Here is a 25,243-nt window from a genome sequence, read left to right on the forward strand (position 1 = left end):
TTAAAAACAGATAATGTAACAACTCCATGGACGTTTTCTGGTAAGGTTTTGTGGCAGCAATCTTTGTCAGTATATGTCATCATTTTGATTTTAAAGTTAGTTACTGCAGCAGTTTGGTGGTAAAGATAGCTGCACCAACTAATAATCCATGTAAACATAGATGCCTGGTACTGACTTTTCTAATTAACAAACATACTTCTGAAATAAAATTTCAAATAGTCCAACAACAGTATCATCTTGAACCTAAAATTTCCTATTACTTACAATCACAATCACACATGCACACACACAGTGAGGCTGCAGGTTCCTTACTATCCGTCCTAGGTTATAAAATGAGCTATACTTCACCACAAGCTACTGGGAATGTGATCCTGATGTGTAAGGTATACCCCTCGCTCTACTACCAGCCTGGCAGATTTTACCCCATTAGGATCTTTCGGCCTCCAAGTCTCCAGGCATGGTAGCGATTGTCACTTCCTATGTGAAAAGAACATTCCAACTATCTGTAATATTATTAGGGGTATACTACAGTGACAGGAATAGAATCTGTTGCCTGAGTTTTAGACACCTTTTATAATTTTTAAGAAACTTTTCTTACTCAAAGACAGCAAATGATGTACCAAAGAAAGAGAACAGGGACAGGTGAAGATGTGCCTTCATTTAATGCATATTTAAAAGCCTACTTCTTAGGGTCTGTCAGCCCTCCACTATCACCACCCTCAACTGTTTTAATTCTTAGGCTTCTCCAAAATGATTGATTGATAGAGTTATGGAAATGAATAAGAACTGTTTCTGTAGATTAAGTGTTAAGTGAAATAAACAATGGTAGACTTTAGAGGAAAAAAAATCACAGATACATAAAAATTTTTATTGTACTTATTTTTTAATTTTATATTATTTATATTAGGATATTATACAATTTCAAAGCTAACAACAGAGTCTTTTTAGTATGTGTATTGGTAGCATAACAAAATAAAAGTACTTCACAAAAGAAGTCCATATTACAGTACTATTGAAATAGGAGGCATATGATAATTATGCATTCGTGGGTTATAAACATAATACATTCATTTTAAAGAAAAATATTTAATATGAATAACATTTTGGTTAAAATAAATATGCAAATGTTAACAGCAACACCTGAAGTGTATACTGATACAAGAACGGTGTTTTGTAACAGACACTATGTAGAATGGTAAGCGGTCATGAAGTGGCTGTCCTATCTTACTAAATTCACAATCATTGCACATTGCTGAGCGCTTTATTTATACAGCGATACGCTTCATCCACCATTCCTAAACCTCAGCATACGAAACAAAGTCACCCCATGTTGTGTCCTGGGGAACTGGTACCGAAGTCTAAAATAAGGGTTAGAATCAGATGTACCTTTCATTTTACTGTTCCTCATGTCAACTCAAATGTTTTACTTAATCAATACAAAATTTACTTATAAACAGAAATACAAAGAGAACATTTTATAGGTGATTATAAAAATTAATCATCTTCATAATTCTTTGAAATGATCCCGTTCAAAATTAAAATTTGTTATGTGCAATGGTTTCTGCAAGAAAAATATGAACACTTAGATAAAGATATAATATCCAAAACAAAAAGTTTCCATATGTAGAAAACAATAATGGATTTCCCTGATCAACAAATTCTTCCCAACTATTTCCTTCCAGCAGATAGATTCACTTAAAAGAAAAGTTTAAATCTTTGCTTAGAAGTCCTGTGAGGGGTTAAGCTCATGACTTTTAGATCCATGTATCTTTAAAGATTGCAAGAAAAAGGAGTGTATCTGTTCCAACTAGAGAACATTTCATCTCCATGAATCATATTACATTAAAATGAACATGACACTAACGGTCAACAGAAACAATTCCCCTGGAGAGGAGGGTGCAGGCGTCCAGTGAGGTCAAAGTCACCAGAATCTGGGAGAAACGGCATGCCCGGCCCTCACATACAGAATGACCAGCTCTCCCCTGCCTGTCCCGGGATAAAATTACCCTCCATTCACAACTGATTAAGATACTGTAGCTGACTAAATTTAGAAAAAAAGTTTACACTTTTGCCCTTTGTACATTTTTAAAGTTTACAAATGACTTGGAAGTATTCAAATGATTGTAAGAAAAATACTTCTATGGAAAAAATAAAACCAGCAGTTACATGGGCTAAAGGTAGGTGTTCTCTGAGCATGAGGGTTTCCTGTTGGCAGGATTATTGTCCCAAGGTTACATGGTGGCATGGCGTCCTTAGGCAGTGACTGCCACGCAGCCTTTTGGCTTCACAACTCTGGGAGGAGCTGGTCACCACTAACATGAAGGCATTCAGGGAAAACATCTCCACGACAGCATTTACTAAACTCTGCCCATTTCCTTAAACTAAACGAAGTGTTACCACCTCTGTTATCTTTATGCATGAATACAGTACTTTGCCTAAAAGCTTCTCAATAGAAATGTTTATAAAAATGCTGTTTGTGGTAGTGGCCAGTTTTCATTTCTTTAAACATATTCTAAAGTTACAACCTTGTCAGATGAATTGAAACAGTATCGACATTCACAGCTACAGTACAATGCACATCCCTCTTCCTAACAAGACAAGGCACATGCATACACAGTGGCCCAAATTTTCAAAATCGAAAAAAAAAATGTTTTCAATCCAGGAAAAGTGTTGGTATATCAAATATTTTTTTTAAGGTTATTATGTTGTCAGAAAATCTGAAACATTAGTGGATAAAATGCACATACAATATAAATAGGAAAATAACTTGAAGAATAAAAAAAAATTTCTGAAGGGGATCAATCAGAACTTCAATAAAATCTATGAATAAAAACATATGCTTACACTATAGTGTACAATGAGTAGAGCATTTAAATTTATAAAGAAATTGAAAATAGTACTGCAGGATTATTCGAAGAATATTTTTCAAATGTACAAACAACAGTAAAAACACACAAAAAAGCCTTGGGCAATGTGCAACTTGGAAAACTACTACCACACCAGCCAAACAAATCCTTAACCACTTTTTAAATGGATTCATTTATACCATTTTAATGCAAGGAGAATTTCAAAGATATTAAAATAAAACAAAATAAAGCAGAAAACTCTTCAGTGTCTGACTCACATTTTATCCCCAAATCTTTTCACATTTAATAGTTGCATTTTGAACGTATAAGCTATTTTAAATCTATAAGTTTTAAATGCTTCTCAAATAGTTCATATGTCTACATTTATCTTTAAGAATCCTATTTGAAAGCTACAATGCTAAGAACTAAAACACATACTTCAAACTTCTAAAAATAAAATAATCACAAAAGTTCACAACTGTGTTCATCTCAAATGTCCATAAATGACTGGAGAGCAGCACACAAGGCACATGTTCAGATACCTTCCTCAGGCTGCACGTCTGTCCCAATGGGGCCAAGCTGAGCCACCAACATTTGGCACTGAGAGTCTATCTGAGCACGACTTATCAGCACAAAACTCAAAATAATTCTAAAAATCTTTAGCCATTAAAAACCATCATGTTCCGTTTGCTCTCCTAACACGCAATCTGATTATTCCAAAGTCATTGGGGTTTGCAAGAAGGTGACTTAAATTGGTACAAAATGAAGCTTAGATGAAAACTGGTTAAGGATTCAAAGCACACTAGCTCTGAAATATTAATCTTAACACCCAAGAACAGGGAGGTATGATTTGCACAGAATTACTTGAACTCGTGTTGCTTACGTCCTCCATGCCGTCCATGCGCTCAGCTGCTGGCCATGCAGGCGTGCATCCTCTTGGCCACGTCGTACACATACGTGATGTCTGGTCGCTTTTCTGGGTCTGGGTTGATGCACATGTTCACCAACTGCCGCAGCTGCAAAGACAGAAAAGACAACCTGCTTCAGGAAACCACTCTGGTCGGACAGTAACAAGGAACACACTTTGAACAGCTATAGACTTACAGGGTAAGTGTTCTGCTAAATGTTTATTTGGCTGGAAATATATGTGACCACTGTCAATGACTTTACAATTAGTTGAAGGATCTAAGAAGTACATTCATTGGTGAGTGTTAATGTCAAGCAAGGAGCATTCTCCATAATCAGAGGCTTTACAATGATCTTTCAAAGAAGTTTAATCAGAAGACAGAAGTCATGAAAGACAGTAAGTTCTAAACTCTAAGTCTCCAAATTAACTGAAGATCTCTACACATTTATTTGATCTCGAGTTTACTACAATAGCCTTGATAGTAAGTTTAAATTTTAATAGCTTACTATATATCTAAATTTATACAAGGAAATTAGGATAAATGGCTATCACATACATTTATCATAAACCAATTTATGTATTTGTATATATATATAAAGTTTTTATTAGTTTTAAAGTAAAAGCACTCCTCCAAACTAAGAATAATAAATTAAAGGCAAGCTAAGTAACAAATAGTATTCTAATTCTCAACTGTATGAAGTAGTATTTATACCCTCATTTTATAGATGAGAGGACTGAGGTTTACTTATTTATTGGGCGGGCCAAAAGGTTCGTTTGGTTTTCTGCGTAAGATGGCTCTAGTAGCACTTAGTTGTCTTTAATTTCATTCAAAACAATTTTGTTAGGTTGTATGTGACACCTGTCGTATCAGCGTGCATTTAAGAAAAGACTTATCAAAGTTGGTAAATTTTTGTGTAGCCATTTTAATATTGAAGATGGAAGAAAAAAAGCAACATTTTCAGCATATTATGCTTTATTATTTCAAGGAAGGTAAGAATGCAACTGAAACGCACAAAAACATTTGTGCAGTGTATGGAGGTGTTGTGACTGATTGAATGTGTCAAAAGTGGTCTGCAAAGTTTGGTGCTGGAGATTTCTCACTGGATGATGCTCCACGGTCGGGTAGGCCAGTTGAAGTTGACAGCGATCAACTCAAGACACTAATTGAGAACAATCAACGTTATACCATGCGGGAGATAGCCAACATACTCAAAATATCCAAATCAAGCACTGAAAATCATTTGCACCAGCTTGGTTATGTGAATTGCTTTGATGTTTGGGTTCCACATCGGTTAAGTGAAAAAAACCTTCTTGACAGTATTTCCACATGCAATTCTCTACTTAAACGTAATGAAAACATTCCATTTTTAAAACAAATTGTGACAGGCGATGAAAAGCGGATGCTGTACAACAATGTGGAATGGAAGAGATCATGGGGCAAGTGAAATGAACCACCACCAACCACACCAAAGGCCGGTCTTCATCCAAAGAAGGTGATGTTGTGTATATGGTGGGATTGGAAGGGAGTCCTTTATTATGAGCTCCTTCTGGAAAACCAAATGATTAATTCCAACAAGTACTGCTCCCAGTTAGACCAACTGAAAGCAGCACTCGACAAAAAGTTTCTGGAATTAGTCAAGAGAAAACACATAATCTTCCATCAGGATAACGCAAGACCGCATGTTTCTTTGATGACCAGGCGAAAACTGTTACAGCTTGGCTGAAAAGTTCTGATTCATCCACCATATTCACCAGACATTGCACCTTCGGATTTCCATTTATTTCTGTCTTTACAAAATTCTCTTAATGGAAAAAATTTCAATTCCCCGGAAGACTGTAAAAGGCACCTGGAACAGTTCTTTACTCAAAAAGATAAAAAGTTTTGGGAAGATGGAATTATGAAGTTGCCTGAAAATTGGCAGAAGGTAGTGGAACAAAAGGGTGAATACGTTGTTCAATAAAGTTGTTGGTGAAAATGAAAAATGTGTCTTTTATTTTTACTTAAAAACTGAAGGCACTTTTTGGAGAACCCAATACATCACAAAAAAAAGCACATTTCGACAAATTAAGAAAATATCCCTCCATCTGATCCTACAGCCAATGAGTGAAGAATACAGAATTTTATTCTTAATTCGAATTGCCAGAGTTTATGAAAACATGCGTCTTCATAATCTGGTCTTTCCCAGATGACAAGCCAAATCAAGAGGAAGAACCAGATTCTTTAGCATTTAAGTATGCCTTTAGAAATTATTCAGATATTCTGAACACTTGCATTAACTCTTTTTCGCCAGTATAAAAACACTTAAATTATCAAATTACTGTAATTTCTTCACAGTCCTCAACTTCCACCATGAAGATATTTTTCATCTGGAGGAAACAGAAGCTGGTGATAAAATCTGGGCTGAGTCTGTTAACAGTGTGACGAGGAAAGCCACTACCAGTGAGAAAAGTCAGCTGGAAAGAAGGTGTGTGGGAGGAGGCCCCCGGGGGAGGGGAGGGGAGAGGAGGGGAGGAGACGGACGGGGCTGTGGAAGCCGGGCTCGCTCAAGGCACCTGCAGCCCTGCGCCCTGAGGTAAGGCACTGTCTCCCGAGGTTTATTTCTTCATCTATTCAAGGAGGAGGCTGGAGTAGATAACCTATAAGGATTCTTCTAGCTCTAGCCCCTAGGTTATATGATTCTACCAGAATGAAGTTCAATGATACAACTTCACATCTAGAAGTTCAACAACGCTGACGGTTAATGGTAGACCCACTGAGAGGGTCCGAGGATTTCAATTTCTATTCTTTGCAATGGTGCAGAGGATAGCATTCAACATTCTAAGGGGTATGGCCGTACACAAGGCATCTTACTATGGTGATCTAAGAGAGATTTACATCAGAAAGAGGTTGGCATTTTACCCATTAAAATAAAAACAAATACATCCAGTTATACACAATACAGAAAACAGTAGGAAAACTATTTATAACGATACTTATATTTAAAAAGATAATGTTTGTAACACGTCACCTAGTTGTCAGAAATTTTGTTTAGAGATGAAAATGATAAAAGGAGCAGAAAGGATAACTGTGGTACCAAAATTAATTCTATTTAACCAAGATACAAGCAGATGCAATAGCCATTTTTTGGCTGAATGAAACTGCTGCACCCTTCAGGCTAGTCAAGAAACCTCACTTTTCCTGCATAGTAATTCAGAATAGGGTGAACTTTCCAACCTACTGTAGCAAATGCTTGGCCCTCACATGCTCCCGCCATGAGGATTACAGACAGACCAATGCAGGTGCAGCTGAAGGAGACAGGCTCTCTGGCTCCCCGGGTGGAAGACGAGAGCCACAAGTAATCGAAAGGGGAAGGGACCGAGGGTGAGGGAAACAGAGAGGTGGCTGAGCGGCGTGAGCAGAGAGACAGGCTTCACAGGGACAACAGGCGACGCAGAAACCCACGGCAGATGGAGCCAGGACGACCCACCACTTGCTTTCTCCTCCCCATTTATGTGGTTCAGTCTCCTTCAGATACGTGGCTTATTTTCTCATAAAGATTTTTCCGGGGGGTGGAGACGAGATGGCAGAGTAGAAGGATGTAAGCTCACCTCGTCTTACGAAAACACCAAAATCACAACTAACTGCTGAACAACCATCGAGAAAAAAATTCTGGAACCTACCAAAAAAGATATCCTACATCCAAACACAAGGAAGAAGCTACAACGAGATGGAAGGAGGGGCGCAATTGCAATACCATCAAATCCCATACCCGCTAGGTGGGTGAGACACAAACTGGAAATAATTATATCACAGAGCTTTTCCCACAGGAGCGAAAGTTCTGAGCCCCATGTCAGGCTCCCCAGCCTGGGTGTCTGGCAACAGGAGGAGGAACCCCCAGAGCATCTGGCTTTGAAGGCCAGTGGGGTTTGATCGCAGGAATTCCACAGGACTGGGGAAACAAACTCCACACTTGGAAGGCACACATAAGGTCTCGTGCGCACCAGAACCAGGGGAAAAAGCAGTGACCTCATATGAGTCTGGGCCAGACCTACCTGCTGGTATTGGAGGGTCTCCTGCGAAGGTGGGGGGTGGCTTTGGCTCACTGTGGGGAAAAAGACACTGACAGCGGCAGTTCTGGCAAGTACTCATTGGCATGAGCACTCCTGAAGGCCACCATTTTCTCACCAAGACCTGGCTCCACCCAATAGCCTATAGGCTCCAGTGCTGGGATGCTTCAGGCCAAATGACCAACAGGGCGGGACCACAGCACCACCCATCAGCAGAAAGTCTTCCAGAGGCCACAGCTGCCTGCTAAACACACCCCTTGACATGGCCCTGCCCACCAGAGGGAAAAGACCAGGCTCCGCCCACCAGTGGGCAGGAACCAGTCTCTCCCACAGGAAGCCTGCACAATCCTCTTAGATAGCCTCATCCACTAGGGGGGCAGACGGCAGAAACAAGAACTACAACCCTGCAGCCTGCAGAATGGAAACTGCAATCACAGAAAGTAAGACAAAATGAGAAGGCAGCAGACTATGTCCCAGAAAAAGGAACAAGATAGAACCCCGGAAGACAAACTCAGTGGAGATAGGAAATCAACACAAAAAAGAATTCAGAGTAATGAGAGTAAAGATGATCCAAGATCTTGGAAAAAGAATGGAGGCACAGATTGAGAAGATACAAGAAATGTTTAACAAAGACCTAGAAGAACTAAAGAACAAACAAACAGAGATGAACAATACAATAACTGAAATGAAAAATATGCTAGAAGGAAACAATAGCAGAGTAACTGAGGGAGAACAGATAAGTAACCTGGAAGACAGAATGGTGGAAATCACTGCTGCAGAACAGAATAAGGAGTAAAGAATGAAAAGAAATGAAGACACTCTAAGAGACCTCTGGGACAACATTAAATGCACCAACATTCGCATTATAGGGGTCTCAGAAGGAGAAGAGAGAGAGAGAAAGGACCTGAGAAAATATTTGAAGAGCTTATAGCTGAAAACTTCCCTAACATGGTAAAGGAAACAGTCACCCAAGTCGAGGAAGTGCAGAGAGTCCCAGGCAGGATGAACCCAAGGAGGAACATGCCAGGACACACAGTAATCAAATTGACAAAAATTAAAGACAAAGAAAAAAATATTGAAAGTAAGAAGTGAAAAGCAAAAAATAACATACAAGAGAACTCCCATAAGGTTATCAGCTGATTTTTCAACAGAAACTCTGCAGGCCAGAAGGGAGTGGCATGATATATTTAAAGTGATGAAAGGGAAGAACCTACAAAGAAGAATACTCTACCCAGCAAGGCTCTCATTCAGATTTGACAAAGAAGTCAAAAGCTTTTAGACAAGCAAAAGCTAAGAGAATCCAGCACCACCAGACCAGCTTTGCAACAAATGCTAAAGGAACTCTCTAGGCGGAAAAGAAAAGGTCACAACTAGAAACAAGAATATTATGAATGGAAAAGCTCACCAGTAAAGGCAAACATACAGTAAAGGTAGGAAATCATCCACACAGAAATATGATATCAAAACCAACAATCATGAGAAGGTACACATGCAGGATATTGGAAATGCATTTGAAATTAAAAGACAAGCAACTTAAAATAATCTGTTTATATAAAGACTGCTATATCAAAACTTCATGGTAACCACAAAACAAAAATCTACAACAGATACACACACAAAAAAACAAAAAGGAATCCAAACACAACACTAAAGTTAGTCTTCAAATTACAAAAGAAGAGAACAAAAGAGGAAGGGAAGAAAAAAGACCTACAAAAACAAATCCAAAACAATTAACAAAATGGCAATAAGGACATACATGTCAATAATTACCTTAAACATAAACAGATTAAACACTCCAACCAAAAGACACAGACTGGCTGAATGGATACAAAAACAAGACCCGTATATATGCTGTCTACAAGAGACCCACGTCAGACCTAGGGACACATACAGACTGAAAGTGAGGGGATGGAGAAAGGTATTCCATGCAAATGGAAATCAAAAGAAAGCTGGAGTAGCAATGCTCATATCAGACAAAACAGACTTTAAAATAAAGACTGTTACAAGAGACAAAGAAGGACACTACATAGTGATCAGGGGATCAATCCAAGAAGAAGATAGAACAATTATAAATATATATGCACCCAACATAGGAGCACCTCAATATAGAAGGCAAATACTAACAGCCATAAAAGGAGAAATCGACAGTAACACAAAAATAGTGGGGGAATTTAATACTCCACTTTCATCAATGGACAAATCTTCAAGACAGAAAATTAATAAGGAAACACAGGCCTTAAATGACACATTAGACCAGATGTACTTGACATTTATAAAGCATTCCATCCAAAAGCAGCAGAATACACATTCTTTTCAAGTGCGCATGGAACGTTCTCCAGGATAGATCACATACTGGGCCACAAAATGAGCCTCAGTAAATTTAAGAAAATTGAAATCATATCACGCATCTTTTCAGAACACAATGCTATGAGATTAGAAATCAAATACAAGAAAAAAACTGTAAAAAACATAAACACATGGAGGCTAAACATTATGCTACTAAACAACCACTGAAGAAATCAAAGAGGAAATCCAAAAATACCTAGAGACAAATGAAAACGAAAGCATGACAAATGAAAACGAAAGCATGAGGTAAAAGCAGTTCTAAGAGGGAAGTTTATAGCAATACAAGCTTACCTCAGGAAACAAGAAAAATCTCAAATAAACACTCTAACCTTACACCTAAAGGAACTAGAGAAGGAAGAACAAACAAAACACAAAGTTAGCAGAAGGACAGAAATCATAAAGATCAGAGCGGAAATAAATGAAATAGAAACAAAACAACAGCAAAGATCAATGAAACTAAAAAGCTGGTTCTTTGAAAAGATAAACAAAATTGATAAACCTTTAGCCAGATTCATCATGAAAAAAAGGGAGAGGGCTCAAATCAATAAAATTAGAAATGAAAAAGAAGTTACAACGGACTCCACAGAAATAAAAAGGACTCGAAGAGACAACTACAAGCAACTTCATGCCAATAAAATGGACAACCTAGAAGAAATGGACAAATTCTTAGCAAGGTATAATCTCCCAAGACTGAACCAGGAAGAAATTGAAAATATAAACAGACCAATCACAAGTACTGAAACTGAAACTGAAACTGTGATTAAAAAACTCCCAATAAGCAAAAGTCCAGGACCAGATGGCTTCACAACTGAACAACCGAATTCTATCAAACATTTAGAAAAGAGTTACTACCTACCCTTCTGACACTATTCAAAAAATTTGCAGACGAAGAAATACTTCCGAACTCTATGAGGCCATCATCACCCTGATACCAAAGTCAGACAAAGATATCACACACAAAAAAAATTCCAGGCCAGTATCACTGATGACCACAGATGCAAAAATCCTCAACAAAATACTAGCAAACCAACTCCAACAATACATTAAAAGGATCATACATCATGATCAACGGGGGTATCCCAGGCATGCAAGGAATTTTCAAGGTCTGCATATCAATCCATGTGAATCCATGTGAACCAATCCATGTGAATCCATCATCAACCAACTGAAGAATAAAAACCATATGATCCTGTCAATAGAGGCAGGAAAAGCTTTTGGTAAAAATCAACATCCATTTATGATAAAAACTCTCCAGAAAATGGGCATAAAGGGAACATACCTCAACATAATGAAGGTCGTATTTGGCAAAACCACAGCTAACATCATACTCAATGGAGAGAAGCTGAGAGCATTTCCCCTAAGATCAGGAACAAGACAAGGATGTCCACTCTTGCTCACCACTTTTATTTAACATAGTTTTGGAAGTCTTAACCACAGCAATCAGAGCAGAAAAAGAAATAAAAGGAATCCAAACTGGAAAAGAAGGGGTAAAACTGTCACTGTCTGCAGATGACATGATTGTCTACATAGAAAATCCTAAAGACGCTAACAGAAAACTACTAGAGCTCATCAATGAATTCGGCAAAGTGGCAGAATACAAAATTAATACACAGAAATCTGTTGCATTTCTATACACTAACAACAAAAGATCCAAAAAAGAAACCCAGGAAACAGTCCCATTTACCAGCACATCAAAAACAACAAAATACCTAGGAATAAACCTACCTAAGGCAGCAAAAGACCTGTACTCTGAAAACTATAAGATGCTGCTGAAAGAAATAGAAGATGACACAAACAGATGGAAAGATATATCATGTTCTTGGACTGGAAGAATCAATGTTGTGAAAATGACTATACTACCCAAAGCAATCTACAGATTCAATGCAATCCCTATCAAACTACCAATGGCATTTTTCACAGAACTGGAACAAAAATTTTTTAAATTTGTATGGAGACACAAAAGACCCCAAATAGCCAAAACAATCCTGAGAAAGAAAACGGAGCTGGAGGAATCAGGCTCCCTGACTTCAGATTATACTACAAAGCTACAGTCATCAAAACAGTATGGTACTGGCACAAAAACAGAAATATAGATCAATGCAACAGGACAGAAAGTCCCAAGATAAACTCATGCACCTATGGTCACCTAATCTGTGACAAAGGAGGCAAGAATATACAGTGGAGAAAAGACAGCCTCTTCAATAAGTGGTGCTGGGAAAACTGGACAGCTACATGTAAAAGAATGAAATTAGAACATTGTCTAACACCACATAGAAAAATACACTCAAAATAGACCAAAGACCTACATGTAAAACCAGATACTATAAAACTCTTAGAGCATAACATAGAGCACTCTCTGACATAAATTGCTGCAATATCTTTTTTGATCCTTCTCCCAGAGTAATGGAAATAAAAACAAAAATAAACAAATGGGGTCTAATTAAACTCAAAAGCTTTTGCACAGCAAAGGAAACCATAAACAAAACGAAAAGAAAACCCCAGAATGGGAGAAAATATTTGCAAACAATGCGACTGACAAAGGATTAATCTCCAAAATTTACGAACAGCTCATGCAGCTCAATGTCAAAAACAAAAAAAAACAACCCTATCAAAAAATGGGCAGAAGATATAAACAGACAGTTCTCCAAAGAGGACATACAGATGGCCAAGAGGCACATGAAAGGATGCTCAACATCACTAACATTAGAGAAACGCAAATCAAATGAGATATCACCTCACACCAGTCAGAATGGTCATCATCAAAAATTCTATAAACAATAAATGCTGGAGAGGGTGTGGAGAGAAGGGAACCCTCCTACACTGTTTCTGGGAATATAAATTGGTGCAGCCACCATGGAGAACATTATTGAGGTTCTTTAAAAAACAAAAAATAGAGCTCCCATATGATCCAGCAATCCCACTCCTGGGCATATATCTGGAGAAAACCATAATTCAAAAAGATCCATGCACCCTAATGTTCACTGCAGCACTATTTGCAATAGCCAGGACATGGAAGCAACCTAAATGTTCACTGACAGATCAATGGATAAAGAAGATGTGGTACATATATATACAATGGAATATTACACAGCCATAAAAAAGAATGAAATGATACTATCTGCAGCAACATGGATGGACCTGGAGATTATCATACTAAGGGAAGTCAGACAGAAAAAGACAAATATCATATGATACTGCTTATATGCAGAATCTAAGAAAAAAATGATACAAATGAACTTATTTACAAAACAGAAACAGATTCACAGACTTAGAAAACTTATGGTTACTGGGGGGAATGGTGGGGGGAGGGATAAATTGGGAGTTTGGGATTGACATTAAAATGGATAACCAACAAGGACCTACTGTATAGCACAGGGAACGCTACTCAATATTCTGTGATACTGAGCGTGTGTCTCAAGGCTATGAGACTCACGCTTCTTCGGCATCTTCACCTGAGCCACGTCACCTGTTCTTTCAGCATCAGAAGAATCGTTTTTTCTCTTCTCAATTCTGTCACTGGAATCTCTTCCAGAATCTGAACTTTGCACATCAATAACTAGGACCCAGGTGGCTCTGAATGAGTATTTAATGAGTGAATGTTGAGTCTGTTATTCTTCTAAAATTTCAGTCTCTCCTCATCTGCTGATTCCTTCACCACAGTATGTAAGTACAGTTAAGTCTGTCCACGGAACTCCTCCTAACTGCTGCTGCACCTCATTTATTTGCTCTAAAACTAAGCTCAAGGGTGAACAGAATCTGAACTCACTACCTCGAGTTCCTGAGCCCGTGCAGCCTCCTTTTCGGGCCCTCACCCCCAGCGGCAGCGCATTGCCCCACCCTGGCCGAGGCGGGCGGCGTGTGCAGGCGCTACATCTAACGGCCTCCTCCTCCTCCTTCCTGCCAGGCTGACGGCCCGCCGTGCCCTGGCTGCGAGTCCTTCCTCCCCTGGCTCCCTGACACCTTGCTGGTTCTCCTCCAGCTTCTCGGACTTTTCCTTCTAATTTTCTTTGTAGGTTTAAGGTTTGTCATCCTCTGACAATCCCTCCAGTGTTGGTGGGCCCCAAAGTGCTTTCCTTACCCCTTTTCCCTCCGCCTTCTTATCCTGCGTCATCTTCTTCTGTGCTGCAGCCACCGTCACGCGCTGAGGGTCACCAGACCTCCTCAGGGGCCCCATCCATGCACCCGCCCCACCACTGCTCTCTGAACACATCTACCCACACAGACGTTAACACCTCACGTGAAACGTGTTCAGAACTGAGATCTTATTCTTTTTCTCCCCAGACCAGTTCTTCCTGTCTTGGGCAGTGCCTCCCATTTCTGAAGCCAGAATCTGAAATCTGTACAGACCCTCATCACACTTCCTGCCCCCCTGCCCAACAATCACCAGCCGAGTCCTACTGGCTGAGAAGACGCACTGTTCCTGTCACAGTCTCCACCACTACGGTACTGGAACACTCCTCCAACTGAGAGCTTGCTTCCTTTTACCAGCTTGGCCTTTTGCTCTGGATCCCTCATGATGATGCCTGATACAGCTTCCCACACATACTGATCGTCCAGTAACACTCAATGGTTTAATTTCAAATCATTACCACTAGAAAGTGATGTCACGTGGGTTAAGGTATATCTGAGTTCCAATCAAGAGAGATGGGTTACAGGGTTCTGACAGGGAATGGTGGTTACTGGGTGATAACAGGTGGTCCTCCAGAGTAGAGAAACGAACATCTCAGGTACTTTATTCAGGTACTCAGAGGCTGGACTGACTTCCAACTGGTGAGCAGAGTGGTGAGATGCTTCAGCTTTGAACAAAGGTGTCAGCCTGACTTGCTGCTTGCTTTCCCTTAAGTAAATCAGCAGAATAGAACCTATCACTGCAGGTCCCTGTCAAGGAATACATAATGGTGTACTGAATATTCAAAGACTGGACTATTCAAAAAATGTGAACTCAGAGAGTACTGAGATGTGTGCTACACAGCTCCTATCAAACCTGCTAAGAGGATGAAAATTTAGAGAAGACCTGGTAAGGAATACAATTCACCCTTATAACTTTGGATCATCTATGATGTACCCTTTAATCGAATTAGGCCACCAGAAGGCTGCACGCTGGGAGCACACTGGTTCATCCTGCTGCTAAAGCACCTTTCCAAAACCATGCTTTAATGCTTGCCTTTGGCTTTTACCAAAAATCACTTAGGTATTTATTGTGTAATTGCTGTGTAAGACAATGCCGGTATATCACTCACAGACCCTTACAGGAGATACTCCTATCATAACTTAGTAGGAGAAAACTCTGTTCTCTCTGAAGAACAGGTGCACTTTCTCCTTAAACACAGAAACGGTTTGCTTACTGTTTCCCGCAGAGCCATGACAGAAACGCACAGATCTGCCTCAGCGGCTGTGTTGGCTGGGAGGCAAGATATATGTACCTGCCCCTTCTCTCCTTGGTCCTGAATTGGACTTCTGTTCTATTTTAATAACCTGTAAGTCGTGTCTTTTATTGTAAGTTATCTCAAATCCTTTTAGAAAAATGGTGGATTGTAAACATGTTATGGGAGATTTATATAGGCCCGAATTCTTAATTTGATGGAGTTTTCTCTGATATAACTATTGGTTGTTCTAAAGATACATTTAAATAGACATATTAAACTAGTGGGGGGAAAATCAGTTGCAATAGTCTTTTGGCAAAGCAAGGGGAGAAAAAAAATCACAACAAATAACTTACTTTTATATTACAAATGGCCATGGACCAAGTTTAGCTATTTAACAACTAAAAAGTTGGAGACTGTCTAGCAAAGGTAAGGGTTTTTTCTCTTCCTCTAATTAATGACTATTCAACCCTACTACCATCTCTTATGTTGTTCCTATATTCTAATGTGACTCCCTCCAAAGAAAATGTACTTGAATTTTCACAGGGAACAATTTTTTTATATCAGATTATGAATTTACACAGTGACATGATGAATCATAAAAAAAATGCCTCTAAGTTTTCTATCAGTCAGACATTACACAATCAAAAAGAAACAATTATCTTAGTGATCTCCCTCAGTATTAGTCTTACATTTAAAAAAAAAAAAAAAAAACAGTTCCTGCAAACCTCTGGAAGAAACTACCTTAAAAATCCTGAACAACTATGTAACACTTTGAGATGATTCTAAGTACTACATTGTTAACGACGTTCAAGGAAGACATATGTTCATATAATCACTTTAAGAATTTTACATATATTCCTATATGTCAGGCTTTAATTTCTAATAATATTGTCAGGCAATCACTTGCTCAAAAAAATTTTGTGTTTAAATTGAGGGAATTAGCTTTCCATTTATTACTTTATAGAAATAACTCCAAAATCAGTAGATATTACATTAATAAAAATAAACAGGAGTATGTAAAAGAGACCTTTCATGGTTTACGGTACCTCGAGAAAATTGTTTAGTTTGCATTACTTTACATGTTTGTAAAAACATGCACTTTGTTGTTGTTTTTAAATTGTTTCATAGGACAAGTTAAAAATAAAGGTCTGAATATGTAGGAGCCTTTACAAAAATCAGAGAAGAAATAACTGTAATGCAGATGTTTAAGGGACATTTAAAAAGCAACACAAACATTTAAGGGAGGAAAAGCATATAAAATAAAAATAAAATGAATTCTCTCCAACATTTCTAAAGGATTATGAAATCATAAGCCACATGGAAATTAATGAATGAAGTAGAGAAAATGCAAATATATTCTGATCTATATATGTCTAAAGAAATATCAAAGCATATAGGTTGGTACCAAAGATATTAAAAGAAGAGAGTGTTAACAGTCACTGTTGTCAGGGCGATAACCCACTTAAGCATCAAGTTCAGTTGCGTACAGGTGATGAAAACAGGGCTCTCTGTGCATCGCGGCGTAAGGTCACGGACACAACTCTCGACAGAGTAACAAAGACCCTGCTCTTGGTACTGCTTCTCTTCCACCCTATCCTAATCCCTCTGAGACCAGTTACGGTATATCAGTCTCCCAGACACACCCAGTTTCCATCTACACAAGGACACATTTTAGCACCCCAAAGTGGGTCTAATACATTAACGCGCACTATGTTTCGAAGCTTTAGATGTTTATACAAAATGAGGAGGCAGATCCAATGCATATGCCAAAGCATCACTAGTGACTGACTTGGGGGGGAGGGAAGGGAAAAGAAAGCCCTCCTACACAGATACGTTACAAGGTAATGTTATGGCTCCGTTCCACAGAAAATCATTGAGTGTCTTCTGAAAACTGTGAAACGTCTTTAGAAAGTTACATGGTTTCACGGGATCCCACAGGATGCGTAAAATATAGGGCACCACTTTGGATTCGTCTTCAAGGAGCGAGTCCCCGGTGTCACTTCAGAAGCATACATGAACAAAGGGCCTACTTAAATATATTTTTTAAACAAAAATGAAACATTTAAAGCTTAAAGATCTAATGTTATATGGCAACTTTAAGTAAGGTGGTCAATTGATATTATAAATGATGACAGTTTCAAACTTACTAAAACCATTTTTAGGAAGGAAAATCAAATGTTATTAATAGTGTTTGAGATAACACTCAATGTTAACTTTAATAAATAATGGCACAGTTATAGATTATATTTAATATTATTAGATATCTCATTCTACATTTTAAAGTAAAATACTCTTCATCTCACTTAGCATTGGATTACATAACTATAAGAACTAGAGAAATATTTGTGAAAACAGATATACTTCCAAACATTATTTGTGCCATATAATATAATGTCCCTCATTTAAATATTCTTGGGACAGTGTATTAGGAATAATCTTTTAGCACCAATTTAAATAACAATGGTTAATTTCCAGTAAGAACTCCAGGAAATTTATATAGTTGTATTAAAATTTGTGAAGGTAGCAACTATAAAATAGAGCTATTTAGACTGGTCAAATGAATAAAAAGTTTAACTTCAAAATATGCAAAAATAATCTGTACCTGGCACTTGTATTTTTTTTTTCTTATTTATATAAAGTAGCTCTTTTATGAGCTAAAACAAAGGCCATGTTTTTTGTTACTGACTCAACTTTCTTAGAAAACTTCTTTAAGCATATTCTGAATTTAAATATAAACAGAAATTACCTGTAAATGTGAGGCTAAAAAGGCAGTTATAATTTTTAAGGCTTCCACTTAGTACTTTCCTTTCCTTTCCTTAAGGGTAAACATTTGGGAAATGAAGCATTAATAAAATTACAACAAACCATAACATTTTTTGTTTAGCATGTCATGGATCGACACTTCTGATACCTTATTTGAAATACATGTAGTAGTTTTTACATATTCTAATATGTAAAAATCATTCTTACCCTTCTGCGCAAGTTCCTTATTCTTTCCCTTCAGTGCGGTGTGGCCCACAAGCTGCGGCCAGGCCCGGCAGAGGAGTGCTCTGAGGGAGCTGCGACCCTGCCTCTCTGCCTGGGACACAGTGCCCCCGGGAAGGGGCACCCAGGTGACATGGTGGGTGAGGGTGGGGACAGAAAAGAGAGCACTGAAGAGCCCACGAGCCTGGGGTAGAACTCACTCACATAAAACCTGAGACTCTCCTTCAGGCTGCTTCCTTTGCTCTTGCAGCACAAGCAGTGGATGTCGTGAGGGGTGCCCTGGAGTCTAGTATTCGCTCTGTTACTTCTGGGTCTCTGTCTGCTCACGTGTAAAATGGGAATAATGCTGCAGACCTTCCTTCCTTAACAAGAAACTTATGTGGGTGAAAGAAAATGGTGATTTCAGAAGTTGAAAAAATTTAGGTATTCCAATTTTATTTAAAGCCATGTAAACATAGTTACTCTACAATAACCCATAAATATCTGAAATCAGTTTAGTTCAACTAAAAATTCACCAATATTATTTTGTTATTCATATATAATCAAGCATAGAAAGGATCAAGCTTTTTAATCCTTATATTTTAAATACTCCGGAAAAATCAATACTTAGCTAGTCTCAAGAATAATGAAAATGCCACGATGAGGTATCACCTCATACTGGTCAGAATGGCATCATCAAAAAGTCCACAGATAACAAATGCTGGAGAGGGTGTGGAGAAAAGGGAACCCTCCTACACTGTTGGTGGGAATGTACATTGGTGCAGCCACTATGGAGAACAGTATGGAGGTTCCTTAAAAAACCAAAAATAGAACTACCATATGATCCAGCAATCCCACTCCTGGGCGTATATCCAGAAGAGACAAAAAGTCTAATTTAAAAAGCTACATGCACCCCAATGTTCATAGCAGCACTATTTACAACAGCCAAGACATGGAAGCAACCTAAATGTCCATCGACAGATGAAGAGATAAAGAAGGAGTGGTATGCATATACAATGGAATATTACTCAGCCATAAAAAAGAATGAAATAATCCCATTTGTGCTAACATGGATGGACCTGGAGATTATCCTACTAAGTGAAGTAAGTCAGACAGAGAAAGACAAATATTATACATCACTTCTATGTGGAATCTAAAAAATAATACAAATGAATCTATATACAAAACAGAAACGGAATCACAGACAGAGAAAACAAACGTACGGTCACCAAAAGGGAGAGGGAGGAAGGGGAAGGAGGGATAAACTAGGAGTTTGGGATTAACAGATAGAAACTATTATACGTAAAATAGGTAAAAAAACAAGGACCCACTGTATAGCACAGGGAACTATACTCAATATCTTGTAATAACCTACAATGGAAAATAATGTGAAAAATATATATGTATATAACTGAATCACTTTGCTGTACACCTGAAACACAATGTTGTAAATCAAGTACACTCCAATTAAAAAAAAAAGAATAATGAAAATGATGCTGGAAATTCTTATGCATTTGAGTGAAGTGGTGGGGAAGACTTTGCCAGTGTGCACCACTGAACTATTCCTGGGAAAAACCCTCCCTCCTGCCTTCCATTTCTCTAACTTAAAAAACATAAAAAAGGAGGAGGAGGGAATTGTGGCATTGTCTAAGAAAGGAAGAAATCATAATGGAAGTAATAAAGTAAAAAAAAAAAAAAATTTGTTATTTAATAACGTTAAAGAAAAAAGATTATCATTTTGGAGGTGAATGTTTATGAGATTTCATCCATTCTCCATTAGTTCTTTGGATGTGACCTTTTAGGTTGATATTTTATAGGATAATTGCATATTCGAGAAGTAGCTCCATTAACTAACTGAGCTTTAATAGCAACTGATATTTTTCTATCTGTGGGCTGGAGGTATAAAGCCACAAAACAAACGGAAATTTAATGTACAACAAGAGAGGCATTAAATAATGTGAAAACTGATTAATGGTTTAATAATTTTCATTCCAATACTATATTTTGGTTTCTTCACCTATAAAAGAAGTAGTAAGACCTACTAAATTATCAAGTTTTCAAAAATATAATTACAAGGTAAGCACAAGTACTGTGTCCTAAAATAGTCTTTGTCACTTACAATAAATTTAAAATTACTACTAAAGAGATAAGCATTTGCCATAATAGTTCAGATCCACAAGCCCTGCCATCATAACACTGTCCACTTTGTTAGAAAGCTTCAACCACCTCACCAATGTTTTACAGGCACTTAAGTTTCTCTTTCACTCCAAGTACGGTTTTCAAATCTTCAGTTTCTCTCTCCCTACTCTGTTTTCTCAGCCCGAGGACACTCTTCTTCTCTCTACTCGTTTCCATTTTTCACTTTCAGCTGCAAACTCTTTACTCTACTTTTCAGAACTTCCTTCCAATCTGCTGAGGCAAAATTCTCTTCAGCCTTTCCTGTGTCTTCTCTATGTATGCTGGGATTTTTTAATTAAAAAAAAAATTAAAGACACAAATCTATATTTCACATTGTTAGTGCTCAGATTTTCAGATATCTGTTAAAAAGAACTAATTCAGTAGAGAACCACACTTTACACTTTCTATATAAATGCTTTTCAATAAACTATTCACTATTTTTTAAAATTTAGATTCTCCTGAGATAAAGCAGTGAACAACAGTGAAAATGCACAATTCTGATGATTACTCCAGTGTGTCCCAAAGAAATTAAATATAGAAACTGAAGGGAAAAAAATCTATTTGCCTTATTTCCTAGTAATGGACATTGGACATTCCAGATATGATGTTGCTTGCTTATAAGAATGAAAAAAATCATATAGCAGGTAATATCAATAAAAGGAAACATCATACCTCTGACCTGTCTTTTGAGTAATTTTCTTCCTCGCCGCATAGAGAGTTCTGTAAGAACATTCACTCATTCAACTGACATTAACTGGTTCATTCATTCTTTTCATTTATTCCTTTAATCTCACTCTCTCATTCGCTCAATTGATTGATCAATCAATCAATCAGTCACTGAACCTTTTTTAGTGTGCCAGGCCCTAGAGACACACAGATAAAAAGCAGTTACAGGAGCCAGACAGTCTGGAGTGGGGAGCCACATGTGCAAAGAAGACGTGGTACATATACACAATGGAATACGACTCAGCCAGAACAAAGAAAGAAATTTTGCCATTTGCAACAAGATGGGTGGACTTGGAGGGTATTATCCTAAGTGAAGTAAGCCAGACAGAGAAAGACAAATACCGTACATCATCACTTATAGGTGGAATCTAAAAAAGAAAACAAACGTGGCTATAACAGAAAAGAAACAAACTCACAGATACAGAGAACAAACGAGTGGTTACCAGTGGGGAAGGGGGAGGGACAAAAGGGGATTAAGAGGCACAAACTACTATGCATAAAACAAATAAGCTACAAGGATATATTACACAGCACAGGGAATACAGCCAATATTTTATACTACTTCTACATGGAGTATAACCTTTAAAAATTGTGGATCACTATGTTGTACACCTGAAACTCACATAATACTGTAAATCAACTCTACCTCAATGAAGAAAGAAACAATTATAATGCAGTGTGGCTGCCAAGGGAGGTGGGTTTGAGGGGTGGAGAAAGGGGAGCAGGATAACTTTATGCAGGAGATGACGGCCATGGTTTGTTCTAGAGACAATGAGTTTGCCTGATAAAGAACAGGGCAAGGAGCATTTCAACACAAGGAAACAGCACCCACAGAAAGATGGAAACTCATGGGCCTTCTAGTAGAACCTGCATGGGCAGAGTTCAGGAAAGAAGAGAGTACACTGCGATCAGAACACCAGGAGAGCTCAGCCCAGACCAGACTACGAGGGGCCGTGGGAATTACAACTCCTTGGACATAGTAAATGTCCCATAAATGTCTGCTTCACTGATGTTAATTTCTTAATCACCAACAATACCAAGTTTAATTAAAACAAAGAGGTATCTCAGGGAAAATATCTACCTCTTTTTTTTTTTTTTGACCCAATATTTTTATTGTTAAGTACAGTAATTCCCTATTGCTACATGGATGAGATCACTACTAGAAAAGGAAAGAATACTGAACACCAAAAGTCATAAAAAAAAAGATACTTTAGTCAGCTACAAATATATATATGTTCCTAATATCATTCATGTGCAGCTGAGATAATTCAGTTCGGAATCCTAAACTGTACATAACAACAACAGCATAATTCAAAAGGAAATATCTGACATACAGGTTTATTTTTCCAAAGGATACTATTTCTCAGCTTTGGTTTTTAATGCTTAAGTGTATCTATGTCTTAGATTATAAGAAATTTAAAAATCCCAAGCTCTGAAACTCTGAGCTGCTCTAAATGGAATGACTGTATCTGGACATAAGCCTTGTAGAGCTCCTCGGGATTCCGACCAATCGAGGCTGGTTGGCAGGCAGGCCTTTTGTTCTCATGAAATGCTCCCTGTGTGTCCTCTTTGGGCAGGAGCCTTAAAAATTTAGCAGTAGCTAAATCAACTTGGTAAGCTTTCAAATAGATATTTGGTGGGAAATTAATTTGCCTAAAATGTTTAGTTTTCCAACAGATAGAGAGCCTGTTAGCATTTGAGCTATAAAATTGACACCTAATGGATTGGTCTTTTAACTAAAAGTTCACTGTTAAAAAACTTCATACTTCACTTTTCATTGTTTCCTAAATTTTGCCATACTAAAAAAGCTAAATGGCAATTTGGACTTTTAAAAGATCTAAAAAGCCTACTATATAAAGGAATAATAAGATGCCGTTAATGTATGGCAGCATGAAGTCTGTTCAGGTTTTTTGCTACCATAAATTGTGTAATTATTTTCCAAACAACTTGAGTTCCTACTTAAGGAGAGAAGATATTTATTAGCACATCTGCATTTCAAAGCTCTGATTCTGAGAACTTTTCTACATAACTGAACAGATTAAAGTAAGATCATTAGTCTGTATTTTTTATATCTCATTTCTTCAGTAAGAATTAGTTTCCCTGTTTACCTACGCATTACAGCTTTCAGTTTTATCATCGTGCAACAGCAAATTTTACCAATCAGAGAGACCGTACTATCTTTTTTGGAAAGTACATCATATAACATGTTTTGCTTTATATCTCTCTTCAAAACTGGTAACTATATAGAGTGAAGTAAAAAAGTGTAATCTATTTTCCTTTCCCAACCATAAGACCTTCTTCTATCTGGGCCAGACTTTGATATTTGCCCCTTGGCTGAGAATCCGCAAATCCAACTTCACACTTAGCTGCAGTGAAGTAGCCCTGCAGGCAGGCCGACTTCAACGAACCACTAGTGGTATCATCATTAAAATCCTGCTGAAGGTCACCATGGCAACCGCCTGCTGAGGCTTCACTGCTGCACTCGGCATCTCCTAATCAGCTACCATGTGAAATGCAAATTCAGACAGTCTGAAAATTAGTCAAGAAGAATAGGGGATGAGGATGCAGATATGTGAAATATTCATGCGCTTCGTGGAAAAAAGAAGACAGCATGAATGACACAACAAAGGACGGCCCCTGACATTCTCGCTATCATTTTGCATGACTATTCACACCCTACTGTATTCCCAGGCCGAGAGTTCTGAAGTTGGCTTTGTGAAGTGCCGTATTTATATTCTATACCCAAAATAGTAATTAAAAATGGCTAACATAATAGCATTAACATCAAATAAAGATAATACTTCTAAATTACCACCACTGCCTTGTAAGAGTTTGTTCTAATTACCTGAATACCAATGCTGTGAAACAAAACAACCAAGCGTCATTGATTATCAGTATCAAAACTATTAGGAAAAAAACAAAGGTACTTTCAACATCCTAGGACCACAAATGCCTTACATATGGTAAAAATTCTTTAGAGATATTTATTATTCAAGTTACATGGACTCACTCTTCCTTATATAAAATTGGAACCGACTGCATTCATTTCACATAGAAAGAGTGACAAGACCACCTAAAAGGTGAACATTATAATTGTTTCATATTTTTCCTTTGCCCCTTTCCATTTTCCTTGGGCAAAACCTCTGCTGCTCATGAGCAGGTGAGATGTCCTAAAACAGTGGTTTCTCTGGGTGGGTCCCCAGTGAGCTTTCCAAAAAGAGTTATGTGAACACACTTAGTTAACCTGAGACACTGCTATTCTGCATATCTCCTCCTTAAATATAGGTAAAATCATGATGCATTAGGCAAAAGTGGGAGATGTTTTGTTCAATGAAAAACTGGATGCTGGGTGGAGCCCAAACAACTCATTTCAATGGGTTCCCAAAGCAAGCAAGGATCCAGCTCAGATCTTAACAAGGTAAAGTCTTCTAAGATTTTCAATTCTACCCAAGGTACTCTTTACCACATCTACAGTGATAACCACAAACGTTTCCTACAGGAATCTGACTGCAGCAGTGAGGTGGTGATAGGACAGATCTTGTACAAGTAAAAGGAGGGAGGGTAAAGCTGAAAGAATAAGGCTGAGAAGCATGCAGCTGAGAGATGTTTGCTTCCATTCTGGGAAAACATGGGCCGGAGGGAGGGAGGGAAGTGGTGCCAGAAGAGAAAGTTACAACTGTGTGCTGCTCTGAGACCATGCGCATGAGGAGGAACCCTGTTAAGAGGGGCCACTGGACATGCTGGTCGCCCAGAGCCTGGCTTCGGCATTAATTCTGCCCTCTGCCGTGCTCAGGAGGCTGCAGTCAGCCACTGTTCCCATCCCACGTAGGAAGTGGCCAACGTCACACCACATGCTGTGCTGT

The 25,243-nt window shown here is 38.2% G+C and overlaps 1 protein-coding gene across 3 annotated transcripts in view; it reads right to left on the bottom strand.

The window, feature by feature from the left end:
• Nucleotides 1–911: 911 nt before the first annotated feature.
• Nucleotides 912–25,243, bottom strand: part of NEK7 (NIMA related kinase 7) — a 145,621-nt gene continuing 121,289 nt past the window's right edge. For all 3 annotated transcript variants that reach the window (XM_061185268.1, XM_061185267.1, XM_061185269.1), the window contains exon 10: nt 912–3,862. In XM_061185268.1, coding sequence (XP_061041251.1) covers nt 3,752–3,862 — 111 coding nt within the window. In that variant the 3' untranslated portion in view covers nt 912–3,751. The remainder of the gene's footprint in view (nt 3,863–25,243) is intronic.

The sequence above is a fragment of the Eubalaena glacialis genome, chromosome 3 (genome assembly GCF_028564815.1).
Source record: "Eubalaena glacialis isolate mEubGla1 chromosome 3, mEubGla1.1.hap2.+ XY, whole genome shotgun sequence".
In the NCBI taxonomy this organism is placed as follows: domain Eukaryota; kingdom Metazoa; phylum Chordata; class Mammalia; order Artiodactyla; family Balaenidae; genus Eubalaena; species Eubalaena glacialis.